This window comes from Natrix helvetica (assembly GCF_964273705.1).
Source record: "Natrix helvetica genome assembly, chromosome: 4".
Lineage (NCBI taxonomy): Eukaryota > Metazoa > Chordata > Lepidosauria > Squamata > Natricidae > Natrix > Natrix helvetica.
The window spans coordinates 91,685,246-91,708,193 of record NC_138550.1 but is presented as its reverse complement, the minus strand read 5'-3'; the positions used below and the strand labels follow the sequence as shown (position 1 = coordinate 91,708,193).

The window sequence follows — 22,948 nt, the reverse complement described above, 5'->3', positions numbered from 1 at the left end:
TGGTAAAACATACATGCTGACAAATCACCCAGTGACTCTGAATCTCTCCTTATCAGACAACAACACTTGAGAACCTTTTTCTATCAGCCAAAAACACTCGTGAGTCCTTTTCAGTCTTTAGCCTTAGATCTCTGAAGTGCCCATGCATCTGGAGACAGTGGAAATATTTGTTATTTATTTGTTAAATTTATTGGCCTCACATCTTGTGATGGGGCTACTCTGAGCAACTTACAACAGTTAAAGCGGAAAAGAGAAATGATTTTTTAAAAAAATGTAAACATAACAAACGCAAAGTGATGAAACAATAAAACATCAACAATGAAAGTACAAAAATAGGAATTAAAAGATAGATGAATGGAATGTACATAAGTATCCATTGCTCAGTTCTTACCCTCATGCATTCAGGTAAGGGGGGGGGGAGTTAAAAGCACAATGACTATATATGTATACTTTTTTGTTGTCTCTTTAAAAAGGGAGGAAGATATATGTTAAAATTAAATATGTATATTGAAAAGGAATTATAAATACCATCAACATAAAATGGAGCTCACTCAGAAGCTGAAATACACTAAGTAAATGAGAAGAGTGTGAAGTAGAGGATAGAAGTAAGGGAAGAAGAGAGGTATAGGAGAGAGGGCAGGAGGGGGGAAGAGGAGGAGAGAAAGGAGGAGTGGAAAGGGAAGAGAGGAGAAGCAGAGAGGAAGGGGAAGTAGAGAAGAAAAGGGTGACAGAGGGAAGAAAGGAGGTAGGGAGGAGGAGGACAGAGGGAGAAGAAAGTGATGGATAAGGTACAAATATAGTGTATGGAGAGCAGAAGAGCCAATAATTGTTTTTGGGAGTTGATGGTAAGATGAATTAATGTAAACATTTACTAATGCAATACAATGCTCACTATGTAATAGTATACATGTGGTTATATGTTATGAAAATAAAATAAAAAATAAAAAAAATTATATATATACAAAGAAATCCATAGGGCTGAGGATTTCAATACTAGAATGGATTCTGAAGAGTCTCCACTGGGGACATTCAACAAATGATAGGGCAGTGTGAAAATATATTAGCTAAATTGTTAGCTGCCACAATAGATGTACTCTGAAAAATATGTCAGAGAAATTCCATGGCCATATCTTTATCAAGAAGGGAGTTACAGAATCCTTTTTTTAAAAAAAGCAGGCAGGACATGGCTTATTATCTATTAACTTTCTTATAACATTGTTTATTTCTGATACAATTTTTATAGCTCACCCAATCAAAAGACTTTAGACAAGTCACAACAGAGTAAAACATATATAAAAAGCTAAATCAATTAGAATAGACCAGCTTGCCCAGGACAGATGCCAGTAATATTCAATTAGGATTGAAAGCTTGCTGAAATTATAAATATAATGCTAATGTGGTCTTTCTAGTCAACTCTAAGGCCATAATATAATTTTATTCTGTATCATAGTGTACAATGCCAAAGGTTTTGGTGATTGTTCAAAAGGACATAAAAGGTGTAATTAGTTTTAAATGATAATGAAATAAGAGCAAGTCACCCATAAAAAATACTTGAGTATTCAGATGCAAATTATGGTTTTGTCATCAAGCCATCTCAAGGTAAGCCTTGTTCTTCTTTACTCTTAAATAAGTTTTAAATTATGGAACAGATAAAGCTCTGTATTTGCACACATCAACTGTTTAAATACAGGAGAGTATTTTATGTTCACTTATTTTTAATGTGCTGCACTCTGAATTGTTAATTGATTGATTCAACAAGATTCTGTTTAATGGATGACTTTATCCTTGTGGAATTAGAACTGTCACCAAAGATCTTTTATATATTAAGGATTTTACCCAGAAGACACATTAAAAAGGAGAATATATTTCTGGATAAGACATACAGTCCTTTTACTGCCGTAGTCGCTAAATCCCTTTTATGTTTAATATACTTTGTTTTGCCTCTTTAATTTTATTCATGTGCAGATTGCATATGTGTTTGTGGGTGGGTGGGTGGGTATGCACATTTATATTTGGCCTATGTATATTTGGTTTTATCAAGTGTGATTTTTTTTCCACTTATACCTATTCCCTGAGTACCTGTTTTTTTTTCTACAACATTCCCATGAAGTTAGAATATATTGGGGATTGTTTAAACATTACTTTGTGTTCGAAACAAATGCAAAATGGCAGAAACAATGAGAATGAATATAATAACTGAATGTAAAGATATTGGTTGCATACATCTGAAGTGTGCAATTTTGAAACAACCCATATCCCAGCAATCATTCAATCAGGTTTAGCTGAAATTGTTTTCAGAGACCATATCAAGGTATTCAAAACATGCACAAGGACAGCACTATAAAACTTAAAGGTTCCCACCCATATGTATCTTGCATGATACCATACAACTGTAGGAATCCTATCTGTATTACTTATTTGATTTCTGAATCCAATAGATCTTTTGTTTAAGAACATCTTAAAAACTTCATTTTGCATGTCACAAAAAAAAAAAAAGCTGGAATGAAGCATCTTAGAATACCCACCTTTTTTACAATTACAATGCCTTCTTGTGTTTCCTTGTCTGTTGTAATCCCAAACATTTCCGAGCCATCCCCTTCAAGAATGCTATATTCCATTTCAGCATTTGGACCCACATCTGCATCATTAGCCTTTATCCGTCCAATTGGTGAATTAAGAGGTGCAGATTCTCCTATTTTGAACTGATAGGCACCTAAAGGTAGAGATGAAAAATTCCATCAGACACAGTTAACATTATTTCAGCTTAGTTTAGTTTACTTTATTGATTAGCCCTTGGTCCATATCAAAGTACAGAGTTCCAGACACAAATCATTACTAAAATCTGATAAAAACCAATTTAAAATGAAATTGGGTAAATACAATTTAAAATGAAATTGGAATAAAATACATTAATATATAAATAAAATATGATAAATTACATTATTTCAGCATTTTTCAACAATCTCTTTAATTTTTCTTATTATACAGCTATGTCTGTATACACATCAATAGTTACTACTAGATTGCAGCTCCTTTAAAAATAGAGAAGACTTTCTTCATGCAAATCAGCGGCTAGGTTCATATGACAGGCTTCAAAGAATTAGGTAGGGCTGAGATTTAATATTTTGTGAGTGTTATATGCCATTAACCCATATAGTTAAGTAGACATTATTAGTCTTAACTTCAAATGGCTACAAATTTGTTTGTGACTAAATAAATCTTCACTATACAAATAACTCACCATAATTATTTGTCTCTTCCAGGTATCTTTTTAGACTGCGAAACTATCTTTCCTCTACCTATTTAGGGGGGATCAAATCTGGGATCATCCTCATGCAAATCATGTGATCTAAGACAAAAGGGTCTTCCCCCTCACCATTATCTCTCTGCCAAGCAAGCTCCAAGATTAGTTATGCAAACCGAAAAATGCACTATAAATTTAACTGCAGTAATATGATGCATGAGAATTATCAAATCGGTGACTATGGTACACAGTACTTTACTCTGAGCAATTTAGTGGCAGCTGCAGATTAAAGAGAGAGCTCTTGCTTTTGAATCCTGCCACTCGACAGCACTACTTGTGGCAGGGAAATGGTACTACATCTACTAATTTAGCATGAATCAGTGACACAAAGAAGAAAGCCGAATCTGGCTCAATTTATTCTTTCAGTCTGAGGAGATTCTGTTCTTTATACTTAAAGGGAACTATTGTAACTTCATTTATTTTTTACAAGCTTGCCAGACAGCCAAATATTCAGAAACCTTTAGGTGACCAAACCTTTTAGGATACAGAAGTGTGCACAGTCCAACGTGGGTGAGTGTATTTATCTATAGCTATTATCTTTTCTTTAAAGCCAATTTCATCCTGTGCCAAACTGTTCTATTTTCTTTGCTTCATTCTTAGCGCAACATCAGGAGCCATTTTTACCCATAGAAGAAGCTAGAAATATTTACAATATCAAATAAAAACATGCAATACATTTCAGTAATCCAAAACTGAGCGCCACCAAAGACTGCCTTCTGATGTGCTGCACTGCGAATGACCCACAGATACTTTGATGGGGGATGTTTTGTTATTGTGCCTCTGTATTGTTGTTTTACAGTATCTGCAAAGCTTGGGGGATCATCAGAGCATCTCACATTATAAAAGAGCTCATGTCAACAGGAATTTCCTGTTCCCCGTACCCACAGGCTGATATTTGCCCTATATTATGAATATTTTTTCAGCAGGGGAATAAATAAATAAATTCATTTCTCATACGTTTCTCTCCTGATTTTTTTTTCTTGTAGAAAAAAGAACTTGACACTGCCTACTTGGGCAGTAGTGCTTTGCAATGCATGGAGAATTCCTTGCCTCTGGAAAGCAAATATGTCAGGCCAAAGGATTCTAATCCAAACTTTTCCCAAGTGATCTATTACTGGTGGATCTGTGTGCGATTTTCACAGCATTTGACAAAAACAAGAGCCCCAAAATGCATCTTATGTAGGTGATTTAACTAGTAAAAAGGGGAGACAAAAATAAAAGATGTAGACATAGATTAACAATTGAACTAATTTTCCCTATTATATTTGAATTGGTTCCTAAGTGATTTCTTTTGATCCTTTAAAATGGTACATTACAACACCAGAATAGCTGCAAAGAAAACTCTTATAAGTAATTGCCAGTAGTTAAATTGTGAACTAATCTGTGCCTTGAATAACAAGAAAAATAGAAAGTTATCTTTTTAAGAAAGCAGAGAAATAAACTGAAACATAGAGGGAAAAAAAGTTTTCCCACAATGCAAAGAGGGAATAAAATTCTACATTAGGGTAGCTAGTTACTTAATATTTTAATGATATGTTGGCAATTATAAGGTCTAAATTTATTTTTTAATGAAATATGTGAATTCAAAGAAGATAAATACATTATGAAATAGAGCTTTGGCTGTTGCTTTTGGTGCTTGCCAGAGATCTTTAGCCTAATGTTCACAATAAATTGTAAAAAGGCATTCCTTTCCCCTCAGTTAGATCCATTGAATTTTCCATGTCTCTACTTGTACATAAAGTTCCTATCATTTGATTGCCAAAATGTTCTATGGATGAAACTAAATAAGGAAAAAAAGTAGTTTTCCCATACTCTGGGGGAAGCGGGGTGGATTGTCATTGACATCAGTCAATGTGATGTTCACCGTGGTGGTTCCTGATAATCCACCCATCTGGCCTCCCATATCCTTGGCTTGGATGACCACTTGGTACTGCTCCCGGTTTTCTCGATCCATGTTTAGCAAAGCTGTTTTGATGATACCTAGGAATGGGGGGAAAAAGATTTTTTAAATATGTTATTCTAAGTCAGGGGTGTCAAACTTGATTTCATGGAGGGTCACATCAGGGTTGCATTTGACTTCAGGGGCAGGGAAGGTCGTGGCTGGGGTGGGTCTGGTCAGCTTGACATCACTGGTGTCAAGGACGCCTGTGGTGGCCCATGTGCCCTGCCAGCGAAAACAGTCTCCAGAGATCCATTTTCAGCTGTGAATGGAGCTCAGGGCCCCCCAAATTAAGCACCCTATGGGCTGGATCCAGCCCCTGGTCCTTATATTTGACACCCCTGTTCTAAGCAATACTTCAGAAGTCAGAATGCAGTACCTCAAAGATGAGGTAAATAGTTAGATAGAGATAGAGAGATAGAAATTAAATAAAGGTTAGATAGAGGTAGAGATGGCGACAAAGATAATGCAATGCCTCTCCTACATACCTCCCAGTATGAGCCAGCTGTGAATTGCTGGAGCAACAGCTATGTTTAATCTTATTATGACAGTATCTACTGTGTACCAAATATGTCCGTAAATGATCTCAGTAATTTTTATATTTAATGCTTTGATGCCCCTTAATAGGGTAACTCACATACTTTGAAATGGGAAAAAACACCATATTCTAATATGAATTTTAGCATCTCTCTCTCTCTCTCCTCTTCTCTCCTCTCTCTCACTCTCTCTCTCCCCTCTCCTCTCCTCTCTCTCTTTCTCTCTCTCTCTCTTTCATTTCTTCCATATGAGCTAGTGTGCTCCAATATTGATCTAGAACCAGGCAGACCCAGTCAGAAATCTTTGTTAATGATGGGAAAGCACTAGGTGACTTTCAATCAGTCATGGTCACAATTAGGCTCACAAGGTTGTGTTAGGGAAAAATTGGAGGAGAGAGTGCCACAAAACCACTTTGAATGCGTGATGAAAAGTTGGTTATCAAAGCTGAAGTAGGCTGCAAACTAAATAGAAGGAGAAGTTCGGTTAAGTCTAGTTCCATTTCCGTGGTGGGTTCCTACCAGTTTGGACCGGTTCTCCCAAACCGGTAGTGCTGCCTTCAAACAGAGAGTGAACCGGTTCTCTGTTCCTTTGAAAGTGCCCCCCCTCCCTGGCTGCCCCTGTGTTATACTTACCTTTATTTTAGCTTCTGAAACCCAGATGATCTGGGGCAGCAGCTTAAATTGCCACTCTTCAGCTGTTTTCCTTTTTTCTCAGTATTTTTTTGTTCAATTGTGCAGACACGCACAACACACGTCTGGCACACGCTCATCGAACTGGTAGTAATGCCAGTAGGAACCCACCACTGTTTCATTTTTAAAAATACTTTCTATTAGCAAGATCTTTTTCCTGCCTATAATTCCTTTTCTTTTCTATTTTTTTCTCCCATATTCAAAGTCAAATGACAGCTTTAATGGAAGCATCTACATACCCAATGTTTGCTAAATGGATTTGCATCCAGGCTAAGTTCTGCTTATTAGGTTAAGATATTCTGTTTTTTTAAAAATGCATCATGCTTATAGATGTATTGCTCTGTTGGAACTCGCAAAGCCGGCATCGAGTCAAATGGATTTCTTTGAAGAGTTTGCCTAATGACATCCTAGCTTGACTTAACAAGTCATTTTAAATCATGGAGGTTATCAATGACAGATTAAAGTCCTCTGACCTGTCTCAGACTCAACAGAAAAATATGGCTGTCCCTGGAGAATACTGTAGACAACTCGAGCGCTGTTTCCATACGTAGGATCATCGGCATCTGTTGCAGTGACTTGCATGACAAATGTACCTGTGATAATGAAATACAGAGTTAGAAACGGGTGTATCAAAGGATACCATTTCAACTGCTGTCAAGAGTTAACAGAATTTGTGCTTGAGAATAGATACCACAAATTTTGAAGGTCTGGCCTTGAAGCACTGGCTCGACTAATTTTATGAAAATTAGCTGTAAATATAATCACGCCTATCCTGCTCTGAAAGATGGAGTTGTTCCGATGTTTTGCAAATGGCTCAAAGGAATCAAACTGCACACGATGGCATTGTGTCATTCGTTTTTCAGTTCATTGACATTTATTTTACAAATAGCAGTTATCAAGCTGAAGAGGAGATTTAACCTGTACGAGGCAAGGGGCTTTCTATGGCCTTTAATGGAATCCATTCACGCTTGTGCCTGCTCTTCGAAATAAAAGGGGAATCATTATTCTCCTGTTGGAAACAATGAAAGAAGGGCAATTCCAACCAGCCACAGGAGGAGAAAGGAAATTTATGCTTATCATGGTTCTTTCTTTCGCTCCGTCTCCTCCCCATTTGGCTATTCTTGAGAGATCAAACAATTTAAAGAACAGGCAAGCCAATGTTTTTTTTTTTCCCCGATATGCGAAAATTGCTTCTTGGTTAATAGCAAAAAGAGAGTGTGCTGAAGAACATACAGTACAGACAAGCCCAAAGAACCATATCCCAAGTAACTGATAGCATTTTGCTAATCTACAAAGCAAAACAGAGTCAGAAGATTGGTTGAGGGTCCCCAAGAAAATCCAGATATGTAGGCAAAAATCAAATATTAAAACATAATGCTAGAAAAGACAGCAAATACTTTTTTGGTGTGACACTAAGAAAACTGCATGGTAGTATCTATATAAATCAGCACAAGCCTGGCTTGATTTGAAAATGATTTTATAAATACTTCAACAATTATTTATTTATATAGTATACATAGGCACATTCTTTCTAAATGCAGTGTCCTATAGAAGTGGGCACTCTTTTCTAGCCTGGCGACTGGATTTCTTTCTTCCTGTCTGGGAACCATAAAGTGCATCCTGTGATGGATGCTTAAAAATGAATGAAAAAATGTATTTACTTATTCCATTTATATTCCATTTATATTCTATCTGTCACACTATCCAGAGTGACCCTGGATAGTGTCTTGGAAGCATAACACCTATCTCCATTTCATTAAAGCAACCTACATTTTTTTATACACCTTTGTGAGTCTGGGGGGAAAAAATAATTAATGCAACTTGTATCCAATCCAAACGTACTGGATAAATGTAAGAATGATAAGGCACAAATATTTAAGAGACAAATACTAATGAAATCTGGAGCTTTTCTTTTAGGTATGATGAACAAGTCAATTGAAAAACAATTTGGAATACTATTCCTTCACATGGTGACGTCTGCATGTATTGTTCTTGCCAAGCATTGGAAAGAGATGCAAGAATGGATTTTGAAATTGACTGAATTACCAGAGATGGTGAAATTAACTGCTTTGATTATATTTACCATATATATGTAAAAGGGGAGGAGAATTTATTTATTGCTTTTTCCTTTCTTTCAGTAGGCAGCCAGGGTGGATCCTACATGTTACATGTTAAATTTAATTGACCACTCCCCCACTTTTTTTGTACTCTATTTTTGTTGCTGTTGTTGTTATAGTTGTTAGGGTTGAAGGTATGTTTTTGTTTTGCTTCATTTTGTTTGTTTGTTTTACTGCTTTATATATTATTTTCTAAGATAAAACAATGCATTTCTTTAAAAAAAGAAATACTGATTGGATAATATTGAGAAGATTAAAGGGAAAGGGATATTGGTGGATACACACACACACACACACACATTTTTAACTGTAGTTCTCTGTACCTTCAAAGCCATTCCTAAGGATTCCTAACCTTTCTTGCTCTGATCTGTCTCGATTTTACCTTCTCATAGCAGCTCTTCCCCAATCCTCCAAATACGATTGTGAAAGAATCTCTTAGGTCCATCAGAATATTGATATAGTCAGCAAAACAGAGATTTGATGGAAAGGTGAAAACCAGGACAATGTGATCCAATGTGATCAACTCTATGGACACATCCATATGCAATACGGAAATGGTTTGCCACTTCCTCCTACTGGGTATAGTTCTTAAATTTCCCAGTGTAGCTTACAGCCCTGCAATTTCCTTGTGGTCATTCATCCAACTATTAAACAAAGTTCATGCCTGCTTAGTTTTCTAAGATCAGTCAAAGTCAGGAAAGTGTTCCCTATCTGCTGGGCTGATAGAAGATAGATAGATCCTAATGCTGGTGTGTGGGAATGCTACAATAAAATAGCGGCATAAACTTAGATGACACATGAAAATCAGTTCATGAACTTAATCAGATGCTAATGTGCCTGGCTGAATTCTCTTCAGGTTATAGTTTATCTTCATTCAAGGTAAAAACATTCCAATATGTGTGTATACTATGATTGATGCTACTGAATTTTGATTTAAGTGGAAATACTGAGAAAATCAAAGGGGAAAAATAGCATGAATAATTTTCCAGTTAAGAAAAAACAAAACAAGTCCCCCCCCCCCCCGCTTACCTACACATGCAAAGTTGTGCAAGTCAGTTCTAATTCAAATGGGGCCTTCATGTATTGCAACAAAAATCTTAGTTCCAACTACAAATCTATCAGCACCTAGAAATTACTTAGTAATTTCTACAAATTATTAAGTAATACTAATATCTAGTGATATTTGTAGAAGGGCATATGTGAAAAGAGTTGCTGAATACATGGCAGTAAATACATGTTTATTACAATTTAGCCTAAACTGAAAATTAACTATTAGAGGACCTGGTTTTACAGAATATACTTTCTATGTAGTAAGGACAATTTTGAATTGTCCTCCTTCTTTCTTTTATGACCATGTGCTGCTGCATAATCTAACTTTACTAAGCCACCATTTTATCAAATGGATGCTACAATGATACCAGATGCTTATCTGCATCTACAAATCGCTTTTCTCTGTCATCTTTCTTCCAGCACAAGTGACTTAATGCAGATCTTCTGTCTCTATCTTTTTTCCTCCTCTTACTATAGAGCAGAAAAACGCACAGCTGGACCTGTTCAATTCTCATTGCTTTGATCTTCATTATCCCAACTTTAGAACTGCCATTTGACTAACTAATGAAAACGAATCCCAGCATGGTTGAGTGATCTGACACCTACCTACATCAGACATTTCTGGGACGCTGGCATTGTAAATGTCCTTTGTAAACAGAGGCTCATTGTCATTGATATCGTGGATCTTTATGATAAACTCTGATTCTGGTTCCACAGGCTGCCTGGTCTTTTTGATGATCGCCTGAGCACGAAGAATGTAAACAGGCTTCTCTTCTCTATCAAGTCTTCTTGTGGCCTGGATATCTCCAGTGTTTTCATTAATAATGAACAGGTCCCCGGCTCCATCTCCAGAAAGGATGTACTTGAGTGAGCCATCTCCTTTATCCTGGTCAGAATGAAGCTGTGAGAGAAACAAGAATTTTAAACAAAAGCATATCTGGAAAATTCTTCTGAAGCTTCACCTCTGTCAACCAAGATTTATGGCTAGAGTAAGTCAGGGAGATTATTTATTACATTGTACATCTCTCTCCACTCTAGAATATTTGTATAATGAGGTATTTCCAGCCATTCTAGTCTTATGAACACAATTATTATTATTATTATTATTATTATTATTATTATTATTATTATTATTATTATTATTATTATTATTATTATTATTATTATAAAAAGGAGAAGGATTATTGTAAAACAGTTTAGACACCATGAAAAGTTTGGATGGTGATAGCTCTTGCAAAAGTTTAATTTTACTACGTAGCAGCCATTCAAATGGGCAACTCTGTACTTGGTATGCCAAGAAACTTAATTTATTTCACTATCCAATTATGTGGATCACAAAATATGGCTTTTCATTTCATATATAGGCTTGTCAAAGTGCCAATAACATCAATAGGTATAAAAATGATCGTGACTATAATAATATATTTCTGGAGAAAATCAATCTATGTGGTCGCTAAGAGTCGACATCAACTTGATGGCTCATAATCAATCAATCATCATAATAATATATTCATGAATATAATAATGGCTAGGACCAAAGCAGCCATTAAATAACAATTTGTGTGTGTCAGTACTTTTGAGTCAGTATTGACTCCTGGCAGCTGCCTGGACAGGTTTGTGCAGTTTTCTTGGCAAAATACAGAAGTAGCTTTCTCTTGCCTGTTTTCTAGAGTTGAGAAAGAGAGAGGACCTCACCCAAGGTCACCTAACTGGCTAAGTGCCTAAAGTGGGACTATAATTCATGATGTCCTGATTTCTAGCTTGATGCCATAACCCCTACACCAAATTGACTCAAAAAGCAAATTAAACTAGAAATTTATTTGTTAGGAAAACCTTCTTTCAGAGATGGTATTGACACTGGCATAAAAATGAAGTTCCCAATTTTGTTTAGAATTCCAAATTGGGATGGTTTCTTTCCAGTGTAAATACCAATTTCAGATTAGATGTTTTCTTCAGACTTTCTTCCTGAAAGAAACATTTCAATTGTCTCTTTTTACTTGCTATGACCCCAATAATTGTCCCCTCCTAAGACGCCGCTATATGTGTTAGGGGGAAAAAATTCCCTTAAAATCTAGCATGCTAAACATGAAGATATGCTAAATATGCCAATTTATCTCTGATTTTAAATTTTGTGTGCTTACTTCAATGCATTTATTCCTAGAGCAAATACATAATTTTGAATGCTAGTAGTAAACAGATATTTTTAATCATTTTATATATGAATTTAAATAGCCTTATGAAATAGTTATGCTATAGAAACAAAAATAAGAATATTATTTCATACTTCATTTAGAGTGATAACAAGAAATTACAGAAGGTACCTGTTTTTTTTCTGATGTACAATTTTAAAGATGCCAGATTAAACCAAAAGTTTAGTCCTTGTTTTCTCCTATTTTTGTCTACAAATTGAAAAACTTCTCAAGAAAATAGCAATAAAAATACATTCTACATGTAAGATGGAAAAGTGAACACAAGATGATTATAATAAGACCAAAGTAAATGCCTGAGATAGAACACAGATGGGTAGCCATTTATTTTGAAATAATAAAACAAAAGATGGGATTTAAAAAAAAGATATTTATGTTTAGAACTGATGAACTCCAGGCTGAGTTATGATATAAAATATGGGATTTTGGGAGAGGGCATTTTGCAACTGGGACAGAGTTTGGGCAAACTGGTAGCGGCGGCTATGGGAGGCTCCGCCCACCCGCCCCGACGTACTGTATGAGCTGTGCCTCTACCAGCTCACATTTGCGAACCTTTAGAGAAGGTAAGTGAATCCCACCACTGAACTGGGAGACCTGTCTCTGTTGAGATTAAGAGATGGAACAAGTAGTATCTTTTTAGTCAACATAATTATGGAAAATAACAATAATAATATATTTATCGTTTGCATCAAATTTGTACAGTAGGAAATTGTATTTGTACTGGATAGGCTCTTTTGAGTTACATATATTCAACTTCAAAGTACAATAGCTTATGTACTTGCATCAGACATTAGGGATAAGGATGGAATTTGCATCATGATATCACCACACATATGTTGGCATTTTTTAGATCACTGTAGCTTGCTGTGGTTGCTGATGTCATAATTATTAAATTACTATATTTATAGCATTATTATAATTATGTCCATAATATGGTGTTTTACGTGTAAAAATCTGTGGAGTCAATTAAAATCCACACACTATTCTGATGAATTATGTATTTTACATTGTGCAGAGCTCATTTGGCAGAGCTGTAATGCCATCATATTCATTGCAATCTTCCAGAATAATTGTTACACATTTCCTTGCAATTAAAATCTAAAGCACAAAGAGAGATCTTTCACTTGAAGCAAGGAGACAAAGTTAAAATTCTAGCCAGCTGTGAAAGAAATCTGCTCATAACTCTCTCTAATTTTTGTAAAATAAAATGGAATATGTATGTCACCTTCATGTTCTATAGAAAATAACCCATTTTAGATATAAGGAATACATGTGATAAAACTTAACATAAATATGTGGATTAATGTATCCAACATAGCTTAAATTAAACGTGTCTTTTCCCACAATCACCATGGGAAGCTGCTTTACTTATGTGATGCATTAGCATACTACATTATAGCATTTCTAGAACACACAGACACACAGACACACACACACACACACAGACACACACACAGACACACGGGTATTGTAAACCAAAATACTCAGCTTTTATTCCAAGATTTCTTGTGGTTTCATGAAATGGTATATCCACTTTTCAAATTAAGCCAATATCAATTAAAAATCAGTACTGGGTGCTTAAAAAAATTAAATAAATAAGCATAGTGTGTCTTGGTCATTTAATACTTTTGTAATGGCAACTTCTTCTAAGGTATTTCCAATTCAAGCTTTTATTGTGCAATCACCTTGCTTCATTTATTCTTATTTTTTAGAAGGGGAAGGTTGGCATCCAGAATAATTACAATATCTTCCACTTGTGACCGTCTGCAATTTGCCATGCTTTTTCCATTTTTTTTCTAAGTTTAGGAAATTCACTGAAGGAGAAAATAAAATCTCCATATAAAAACTTTTGACTGGTCATGTTAGGAATGTTTTATTTCAATAACCCATGGAAAAAAGCAACAAGATCTAATATTGAGATCTCATGTTGGGCACAGCCGCTTGGCTCCAGTTCATGAACATGTAGTATGGAGGTGAACAGGGACGTGCGGTGAGGGAAGGCAGGGGAGGCAGAGCCTCACCTCTCTTCATGAAATAATAGTATATAATATTATATACTATACATATATAATATTATATACATCCGTCCGGCCGCGCCTGGGAGCCGCGGAGGGCGGAGGCAGAAATATTGTCGGCGCTGCCGGATGACGAAGGCACGAAAGCGACAGTCGCTTTCGTGCCTTCTTCATCCGGCAGCACCGACAACATTTCTGCTTCCACCCTCCGCAGCTCCCGGGAACGGCTGGACGGATCTAGCCACAATGACGCCGAAGTGGTCCGGGCAGATGAAAGAGCGAGCGAGGCAGCCTGATCCTTGGTCGCTCACCCACCGGACTGCCTCGGCGCCATTCTGGCTACCTCCGTCCAGGCGTGCCCGGGAGCTGCGGAGGGCGGAGGCAGAAATGTTGTCGGCACTGCCGGATGACGAAGGCATGAAAGCGACTGGGGAACGACAAGAACCTTCCTGCCTCTGCTGGATTTCGCGTGCTCCTCGCGACTGCAATATGCAGTCGCGAGGAGCGCACAAAGTCCAGCAGAGGCAGGAAGGTTCTCGTCGTTCCCCAGTCGCTTTCAAGGACTGCGGAGGGTGAGTCGGCGGAGCATGCTCAGGAAGGCGGGGAATGGGATCACGTGTGCTGGAGGCTGAGGCAGCCTGAGCCTCCAGCACACATGGTCCCATTCCCCGCCTTCCTGATGACGTCACCAGCCTCACCAGCCATAAACCTCACCGCACGTCACTGGAGGTGAATATAGATGAATGCTTAGAATTGGTGGCTTGGCCACCTGTCAAGGTGGCAGGTGGCAGAAATGGAGTCAGCCAGGCTATTTCTGAATCTGGGTCTAGTGTTCTGAAAGAAAGCAGAAATAACCATGATGATAGGTCATAGACATGGAGGAAAGTCTCAAGATGAAATGGATTGGGAGGAATTGATAATGTGTGAGCATCATCCTTGGCAAAGAAGGGAAGGGAGCTGTTCAGTGCTGGGTTTCCATTTTTTAACTATCAGTTTGCTCATGTGTGCACGCTCGTGCGCACATGCAATGCTTCTACGCATGCAGAGAATCTTCTGCACAGGCACAGAAGCTTACAGGCAGGTGGGCGGAGCCTCCCACTACTGCTACTACTGGTTTGCCCAATCCAGGCTGAACTGGGAGCACCCCACCTCTGGAGCTGTTGTAAGTGGCTGGATCTGGCAGTCTCCAGATGTGGCTCATGGAGTAGGAAAAATGGACTCCCATCCCTCCCCAACTTAAAGAAATAGCAATAGAAAAAGGTGTGGTTCATGTGCAAAAAGCAACAAAAACATAATGCAAACATTAGTGTCATCTGGCAGAAGCTGGATCTCCTAGTTTAAATTGTTTCTCGTTGCAGTACAGGATTACCTTTCTCTGCAGAAAGTCTAAAGCTTGTTCAAAATATCAGTAAATGTGCATAAGGGAATGGGCATGACATTGGACAAGGGCAATGGCACCAGTGGAGGCTAGATGTTCAGCCTTCCTTGCAACACAAACAAAATGATTATGGGGGGCATTGCCCAGTGACTGGAGAAAAAAGGGCATGGCCACTAAAGGCTGAAGTGACCAATAGGAATGGGCATATCCCAACTCCTGACCCTGCCTACAACCAAATCTTTGATGAAACATGCCAGATGCTATGTCCATGTTAGTACAGTAACTGTATTGGGGGAAAATAGAAAATGTTCTTGAAACACCCCATTTTAACTTGTCTCAGCTATGAACAGGGGAAGAGATAACATCAATCTAAGGACTAAGGGTCAAAAATAGTTCCTGGGTCATGTTCTTACCATGATTAAGATTAAATTTCTGTAAGAATAGAATGTGCAATTTCCACTTCTCATATTAATATAATCTGGTATTAGTATACCATACAATAAACTGTACAAAGTTAGATGTGGCATTGCAAGCAGGCTACCTCTATCGGTCTATCTACTTCCCTACCAATCAAATGATTCTCAATGGATTGCTTAGAATATAACACAAATTAAAACATCCAGTCTGAATAAAACAGCAAGAGAAGCTATTCAAAAGTTATAAACGCAGGCTACAAAAATTGGTGAAACAAATTTAAAAAATGAGTCATACATAAAAGTAGGAGAGAGTCCTGTGAAGTATTTCACTTTTTAACAATTAAAAAAGCAAGGAGGGGGCTAGCCTGATCTCTTGCTATATTACTTCTCATTAAAAAAAGTTTTAAGTTTATATTTAAAACAATCAGTTACAACAACGAGTGAAAACCTACATTGAGACTTTTTATTAACTATAGAACAAAATGAAAAATAAGTAATATACTTATAATATTGAACGGCTGCATTAACACATCATTAAAAGACTTTGTAAAATGAACACATTTTTTCCTGATGCCAAAAACTAGTTTTTTCAAAGTCCACTTTGCTAGGGAATGTCACTGAAAAAGTGCTGCTTGGGCAGTCACTTCCCACTTCTGAGCATTTGAAGGCATAGAATTTTGTAGAAAATGACGAACCATCATCAAAGTCAGTCCATACTTTACAGTAATCTAAAAAGAAGTTGTTAGTTTATGGATTACTATAGATTGTGAAATGGTGAAAGGTGCTATGTTCTACAGATAGAGCACCCTTTTGCCACTACATACAAAAATGGACACAGAAGCTGCCCAAACTATAAACTGTAGAGGAAATTTAACACCATTCAGAACAAGCTGGATTACACAAAAATGGAAAGAGAATCCATCCTTCATTAGCACTTCTATCTTCTCTGGAATGAGCTTCAGGATTTTTTTCGAAATCCAGCCCATTACAGCAGCCAAGCACCAGTTGAACAGTTCTGATGTCTCACCTGAATCGTATGACATTTTATTGTTAATCTCTACATGGTCTCTCTCTCTCTCTCTCTCTCTCTCTCTCTCTCTCTCTCTCTCTCTCTCTCTCTCTCTCTCTCTCCCTCCCTCCCTCCCTCCCTCCCTCCCTCCCTCCCTCCCTCTCTCTCTCTCTCTCTCTTCTTGCAAGGATTGAACAACATGGGGAGAAAATGAAACCTTACAGAATCCCATCATATAAAAATTATAAGAAAAAATTCTCAAGAACTTTCTTTTGGATATTGGAGCAGAAGCATTTCAGAGTTAACCTACTCAGGCCCCATAAGAATGTGACTATTTTGAAAACCAGTGAGAGATCCAAAACATTCCACAAGTTGCTCTCTCCATTTTTCTTTCTTGGCAACTAATTGTTCAATGGGGGACTAGACAACTTCAGTGCCAAATCCAGGTCTAAAGCCTGATTGAAAAGGTGTGCAAAATCCATTTCATCCAAGGATGTGACCGATCACTTTAATTCATTGTTAAAAAGCTATTTCCCCCTTTCAGAAGGGCAGTGATGAATTATATTTTCCTACATCCAGATGCTGCTAGTTTCATGGCACATACATGGCAAATGAACATTGGCATATATTTTCAGCTGTTTGCATATGATTCTCCTTTCCCCTGTATATCTTTCTTCTAAATTATTCCAAAGAAAAAGATCAGGTTGGAATTTATTAATAGCCCTGGAGACGGTTTTGATTAAACTATTGAAACATTAAGAAACTTACCATTTCATGATCACTGCATTTCCCTTGCCTACTCCAGTCACATACAGGTAGTCCTTGACTTACAACAGTTCATTTAGTGACAGTTCAAAGTTACGACGACACTGAAAAAAGTGACTTGGGACCATTTTTCAGTTGCAACCTTCGTAGCATAATCATGTGTTCAAAATTCAGATGCTTGGCAACTGGTTTATACTTATAACCATTGCAGTGTCCCGGGATCATGTTATCCCCTTTTGCAGCCTTCTGACAATCAAAGTCAATGGGGAAACCAGATTCACTTAACAACCAGGTTACTAAATTATCAACTGCAGTGATTCACTTAACAACTGTGGCAAGAAAGGTCATAAAGTGGAGGAAAACCCGCTTAACAAATTCTTACTTAACAACAAAAAACTTGGGCTCAATTATGGTTGTAAGTCAAGGACTACCTGTATTACTCACCATGGCCGGAAAAGTTAAGTTATATGCCAACTCGGAAATCTATAAATGAGCTCTCCATGAACTAAATTATTCTGTTCACAGGTGATGTTTAAATAGATTTTTTTATTCCGTTTCCCATGTCTGTTAACTAAATGAGAAAGCTATACTGACTAGAAGAGCAATTCAGTGCAAGGAGCAGATAAAGATCCAGCTCTATTGGCAGCTATTCCCAAATACACCGTTGCAATCTATAATCTCTTCGTACCATTTTAGCACTTCGGTACTGCTAAAATAGAAGAAATGCATTACAACAAAAAGGGCAAAAGAGGATACAAATTGCAGAGGTATGTTTATATGTCTTTAGGTAAATTTAGAAGTAATTGCCATAATTTAAAGAGAATATCATTAATCTCACTTTAGGAGAAGATGGCAACCAGTCTACTCGCTCAGTGGTGTATGCAATGCTGTGAGCTATATGCAGATCTGTACATTGGGGAAACAAATGGCAAAACAAAGGAGAACAAACCCATCAGGACAAGATTCAGCAATCCATCTGCATTTAAAAGACAAATGGCAATCTTTTGAAGGCAGAAAAGTCCACTTTTTGGACAGAGAAGATTGCTGGTTTGAAAGAGGGGTCGTGTCGCCAGCAGTTTGGCAGTTCAAGTCCCACCGGCTCAAGGTTGATCTATCCTTCCATCCTTCTGAGGTTGGTAAAATGAGGACCCAGATTGTTGGGAGCAATATGTTGGCTCTGTAAACTGCTTTGAAAGGGCTGCAAAAGCATTGTGAAGTTGTATATAAGTCTAATTGCTACTGCTATTGTCAAAATTGAACTGGCCTCTTTCAACAGAGCGGGAGAGATGTAACATCATCTATCTCCTGTCTACAACAGTGTCCTTTCAGCAGTTCCAAGCAGGCTCCACATCCATTTGCACTACTCGGATGATACTGAAGACACAGATAAACCTCGAAGTGGCCTCAATGACTTTCTAAAAGAATGCAAATGAGCAGCTGCTACAAATAGTATAAATCCTTCCATTTCCCACCATCCAGTCAGAGCTGAAGAAGCTTCTTGGAAGACAAGTGAAAGTCTAGTTGCCTCTTGGGAAAAAAAACACCTTTGGGACATTTAAACAGAGGTTACACTCAAACACAAAATTGAAGCTAAAGTGGCTGGTGAGCATCAAAGGAATCCTAAATCCTGATGAGAGAGAGGAAGCAATGGTTTAATTCATTACTATATTATCTGTAAGAGCTATCAGATGTATTAATAATTATGCCTTAGCATTATCTGTGAATGTGGCTTCTGTAAAAAAATCGCAAAAAACACTCTCTCCACCAAAATACTGACTACATTATATTTAAAATCTAAGCACATTTTGTCTTTTTTTCAAATGTAAGTGGGATGGAGAGGGCAAATTTATGCTCATTGATGACTGACGGCTTGAAAATGATAAAACTCAGGAGTTTGCACAGCAGGCAAGCATTTTAGAATTGCCACAAACCTATATGTGATCTGTCACGGTTTACAGCTTATTTATACTAAGGATGTTTTCTTGTTTCCGTGGTGATCAGATTTATGATTTGCTGGTACCAACAACATGCAGAACAAAGTATTTCAAACACTGAATAGGAGCTAGGTGATTTGCTGTCAAGCTAAACTACTAGTTTGCACATGGCAGACGCTGACTTCATTTGCATTGTTACTTCTCCAAAATGCTCATTTTAAATGTAAGATTTCTGTGGCAGCAAACAGTTTGTTGTGTACAAAGGAAAAAGTTCAACCAGGTATATCATATCAAGACTGAACAATATTGAAGAAATGAAATTGTCAGCTTACACCTAGTTTTTCTTTCATGTTAAAATATCCTTTTTACTTTTAAAAATGTTTATTTTTTCCTCTGATAAAACAAAAGACATTAGAGTTTTGTTTTCCTGCTGCTTGTTTTATTAAAACATCTAGACACGCTAATCCCAGTGAGTCGGTAAAAATTGCAAAAATTGTTCCATCAAGATACAGACTGTATTGCATTTAAAAACTAGACACAGTTCTATTTTTCTTTCAAATGTTAATGGGATGGTGCCGATAGTGACAAAAACAAACAAACAGGAATGATTGATTTGTCTGACACTGGCAATTGGGGTATAGTTAATTTGATAGTAACTCATTTCAGTTGAGTGTCCACAACTGTTTTGTGTATGTCTAAGTTCTCCTCAGTGGGTTACTCTTTATTATTTCAGCGTAAGATGACTGTTCAGCTTCAGATGTTTGTCCAAAACATTTCTTGTCAAATTAGATTTGAGAAGATCCAACTTTGTACACAAAGTAAATCCCAAGAGTAACATTACTGCAGTTCGAGTTATGTTGTGTGCACTGCATTGCAATAATTTGATTCAGTATGATGTTTTCATTGTTCACAAAACATTCTTAAAACTTTGATGAAACATTTCATCCAATCAATTCACAGCTGGATGATGAGGTGCTATTGTTACATGCATGATTCTAATCTTTTTTTCAGGAAGTTCCAAAACTTTTCCACTTCAGATTGTGATCCCTTGCCACTCACAGGTAGTTGTGGAACATCTGTACTTCCAAAAAAATATTTCAAACAATAATACGTGTGGCTATGCTGGAAAACATCTCTTGTCATTTTGTATAGATTTCCACCACAACTAAAAAGATTGCGCTCATAACAAGCCTGCCAGCAATTCTGTGTAGGAAACCTCTTTGCCTCCAAAGATGCAAAACACAATTGCCTGGAAAACATCAAGCAATCTGTTCTTCAAATCATGGTCATTATATCCCAGAGCCCAACATTTCTTGTAAGATACTGGCCATGAAAGGCTACATCAGTACATTAATCTTACAAAACCTTCATGAATTGTTTGCAAGACAGATCAATCCTTGTAGTAACCTGAAGTAGTGCAGGTTTTTTTCTTTTTTGGAGTTTGGGGACCTGCTAGCAACCTGAGAAACTTTGCAAACTGCTCACTACTACCATTATCCCTGTGAATTGCATTGTTCTTTACTGTTCTGAGATGCACCTCCTTCAATACCTGAGCTTTCAACTATGAATAGCATGATGTCTTTCAGCCCCCACTTGATACAACTGCTGTTAACTGTCGGTTTATCACAGCTTTGATAAAACGCCATAAGCGGTGCTTTTTGCAGTTTATTCCAATCATGTTGGGTTTGTTGCATATTTTAGACAGATCTCTCTGAAACTTCTTGGTGTAATGCAAAACCCTCAATCTTTGTGAGAGAAACATGTCAAAAAATTTTTTCCCCATCTGACGTGGATTTTCCAGATCATTTACCCTGTACAGGTAAATAAGGCAATTTGTGTGATTGCATGTCATTTTGAATTCTAGTCTGCATGTGTGCCTCCCAATGGACAAGTTGTATTCAATCCATTGCTGTAAAAATAATCCCTTTGTTCCGGGGAGACTGAAAATTGACAGTTGAGGCTGATGAACAGTCATGAGAGCAAACTCCCTTCCGTACAAGTAGTTAACGTGTTTGACTTCCCAAATCAAACTTCCCTGCCTATTTGTGCTTTCTTCTTGGCATCAGTTCTTGAGCCTTATGTAAAAGCTATCTAGCATTCATTCCCATCTTTCATAACATGTGACATAACCACATTGATACCAACTGGCTGTGAGAATCCCCCCCCCCTCAGAAGAATGAGATATTTTGAGGAATATTTAAAAGGCAGGATAGTATGTTTTTCCAAAGGGAGAAAGGGAGACCAGCCTCAGTCTCCTTGCCCCAAGCAAAAACTGAGGAGGCCAGCTTTTAGAAATGCAGATTTGGTAATCCATTAAGAAAGACTGGCTCAGGCAGGAACTTCAGTTAAGCAAAATAATAAGCAACACAATTAAGCCAAAGGTTGACAAAATTAGCCCAGAGAAACACCTAGGATTTGCATTTCCTCTTTTGCCTATAGAGCCAGCTATGATCCCTACATAATCTCTACATGTCACCCATAGGAATCCAGAAGGTATAAAGACCACTCTAAACTCCATTTTGTCAGCTGCCCCAGAACCACAAACCCTGGTGGTTCTGTTTACCAATAAATGGATCTTCTTTCCAATCAACCTCCAGGCTCCATTTTGTTTCAAGTGTCTTTCTCCCGGATTGGAACTGAACCAGATGGATTTTCCTTCCAACATGGCTTTATAAGCCTACTTCTCTGATAAATACAGGTTATATGAATACTGCTGAAGTGGTCGAAATTAGGGAAGATAAAGGTAAATGACATGGAGAGGGAGAAGGCATTTCTGATTCACTGGGTGGGGAGTGGGAAAGGTAGTTTATTAGTCTGCATTGTTTTGCAAAGTAAAATAAGATCACCATAGTGGTGTAATGGTTACATATATCAAATGGATTCCACATTATGACCTAGATTGGTCCATTTTATCTAACAAGTAACTCTCTAAAGACTTACCACCTGAATAAGTCCATCATCTTGCCAGGGAGGACTAAGAGAAGTACTAGTGATACTATGGGATGGGCTCCCCAACCCTGGTCTGTGAACTGGCACCGGTCCGTGGCATGCTAGCAACTGGGGCCGCACAAAGAAGCAAAGCCCCATCTGCGGGTTGCAGGCAGCATGCAAAACCACGCTCTCTCCGGTTCGCGGAGTGAGTCACTGTGCCCAAAGGATTGGGGTCGCTGCTGTGGGAGACCCGGGGATAATAACATATTAAGAGGCAAGGTCAGACAAACATTTCAGGATCCCAGATGCTGCACATCAAGCCTGTTTTATCTTTTAAAAGTTATTATTCCAAGTTGTCCAATTTTTAACTTAAAAAAATCATCCAGTGTTAGTTCTTAATTTGCCCTTGTCATTATCCAATAATATATATCACAGACAGCGATTTTACTCATTTCTTTTTTTTAATGGTCTAAGATAAATTAAACTCATTATTTGGACAATACTAAGACTTGAATATTTATAGGTCTAATACCAATCAGGAAAGCATATTTTTCTTCAAAGATACATGCAAATTTACACTAAAGGGACTTGACCCCAGCTGAGAAAAGACTTAAATCAATTTCCAACCATTTGAAAGGTATTAACCTTGAGGGACTA

The 22,948-nt window shown here is 37.5% G+C and overlaps 1 protein-coding gene across 2 annotated transcripts in view; it reads right to left on the bottom strand.

Moving 5' to 3' along the window:
• Nucleotides 1-22,948, bottom strand: part of LOC309391266 (cadherin-6) — a 191,509-nt gene that overhangs the window by 34,914 nt on the left and 133,647 nt on the right. For both annotated transcript variants that reach the window (XM_081951539.1, XM_081951538.1), the window contains exons 3-6: nucleotides 10,243-10,537; nucleotides 6,943-7,062; nucleotides 5,117-5,284; nucleotides 2,526-2,713 (exon numbers count right to left, since the gene is read on the bottom strand). In XM_081951539.1, coding sequence (XP_081807665.1) covers nucleotides 2,526-2,713; nucleotides 5,117-5,284; nucleotides 6,943-7,062; nucleotides 10,243-10,537 — 771 coding nt within the window. The remainder of the gene's footprint in view (nucleotides 1-2,525; nucleotides 2,714-5,116; nucleotides 5,285-6,942; nucleotides 7,063-10,242; nucleotides 10,538-22,948) is intronic.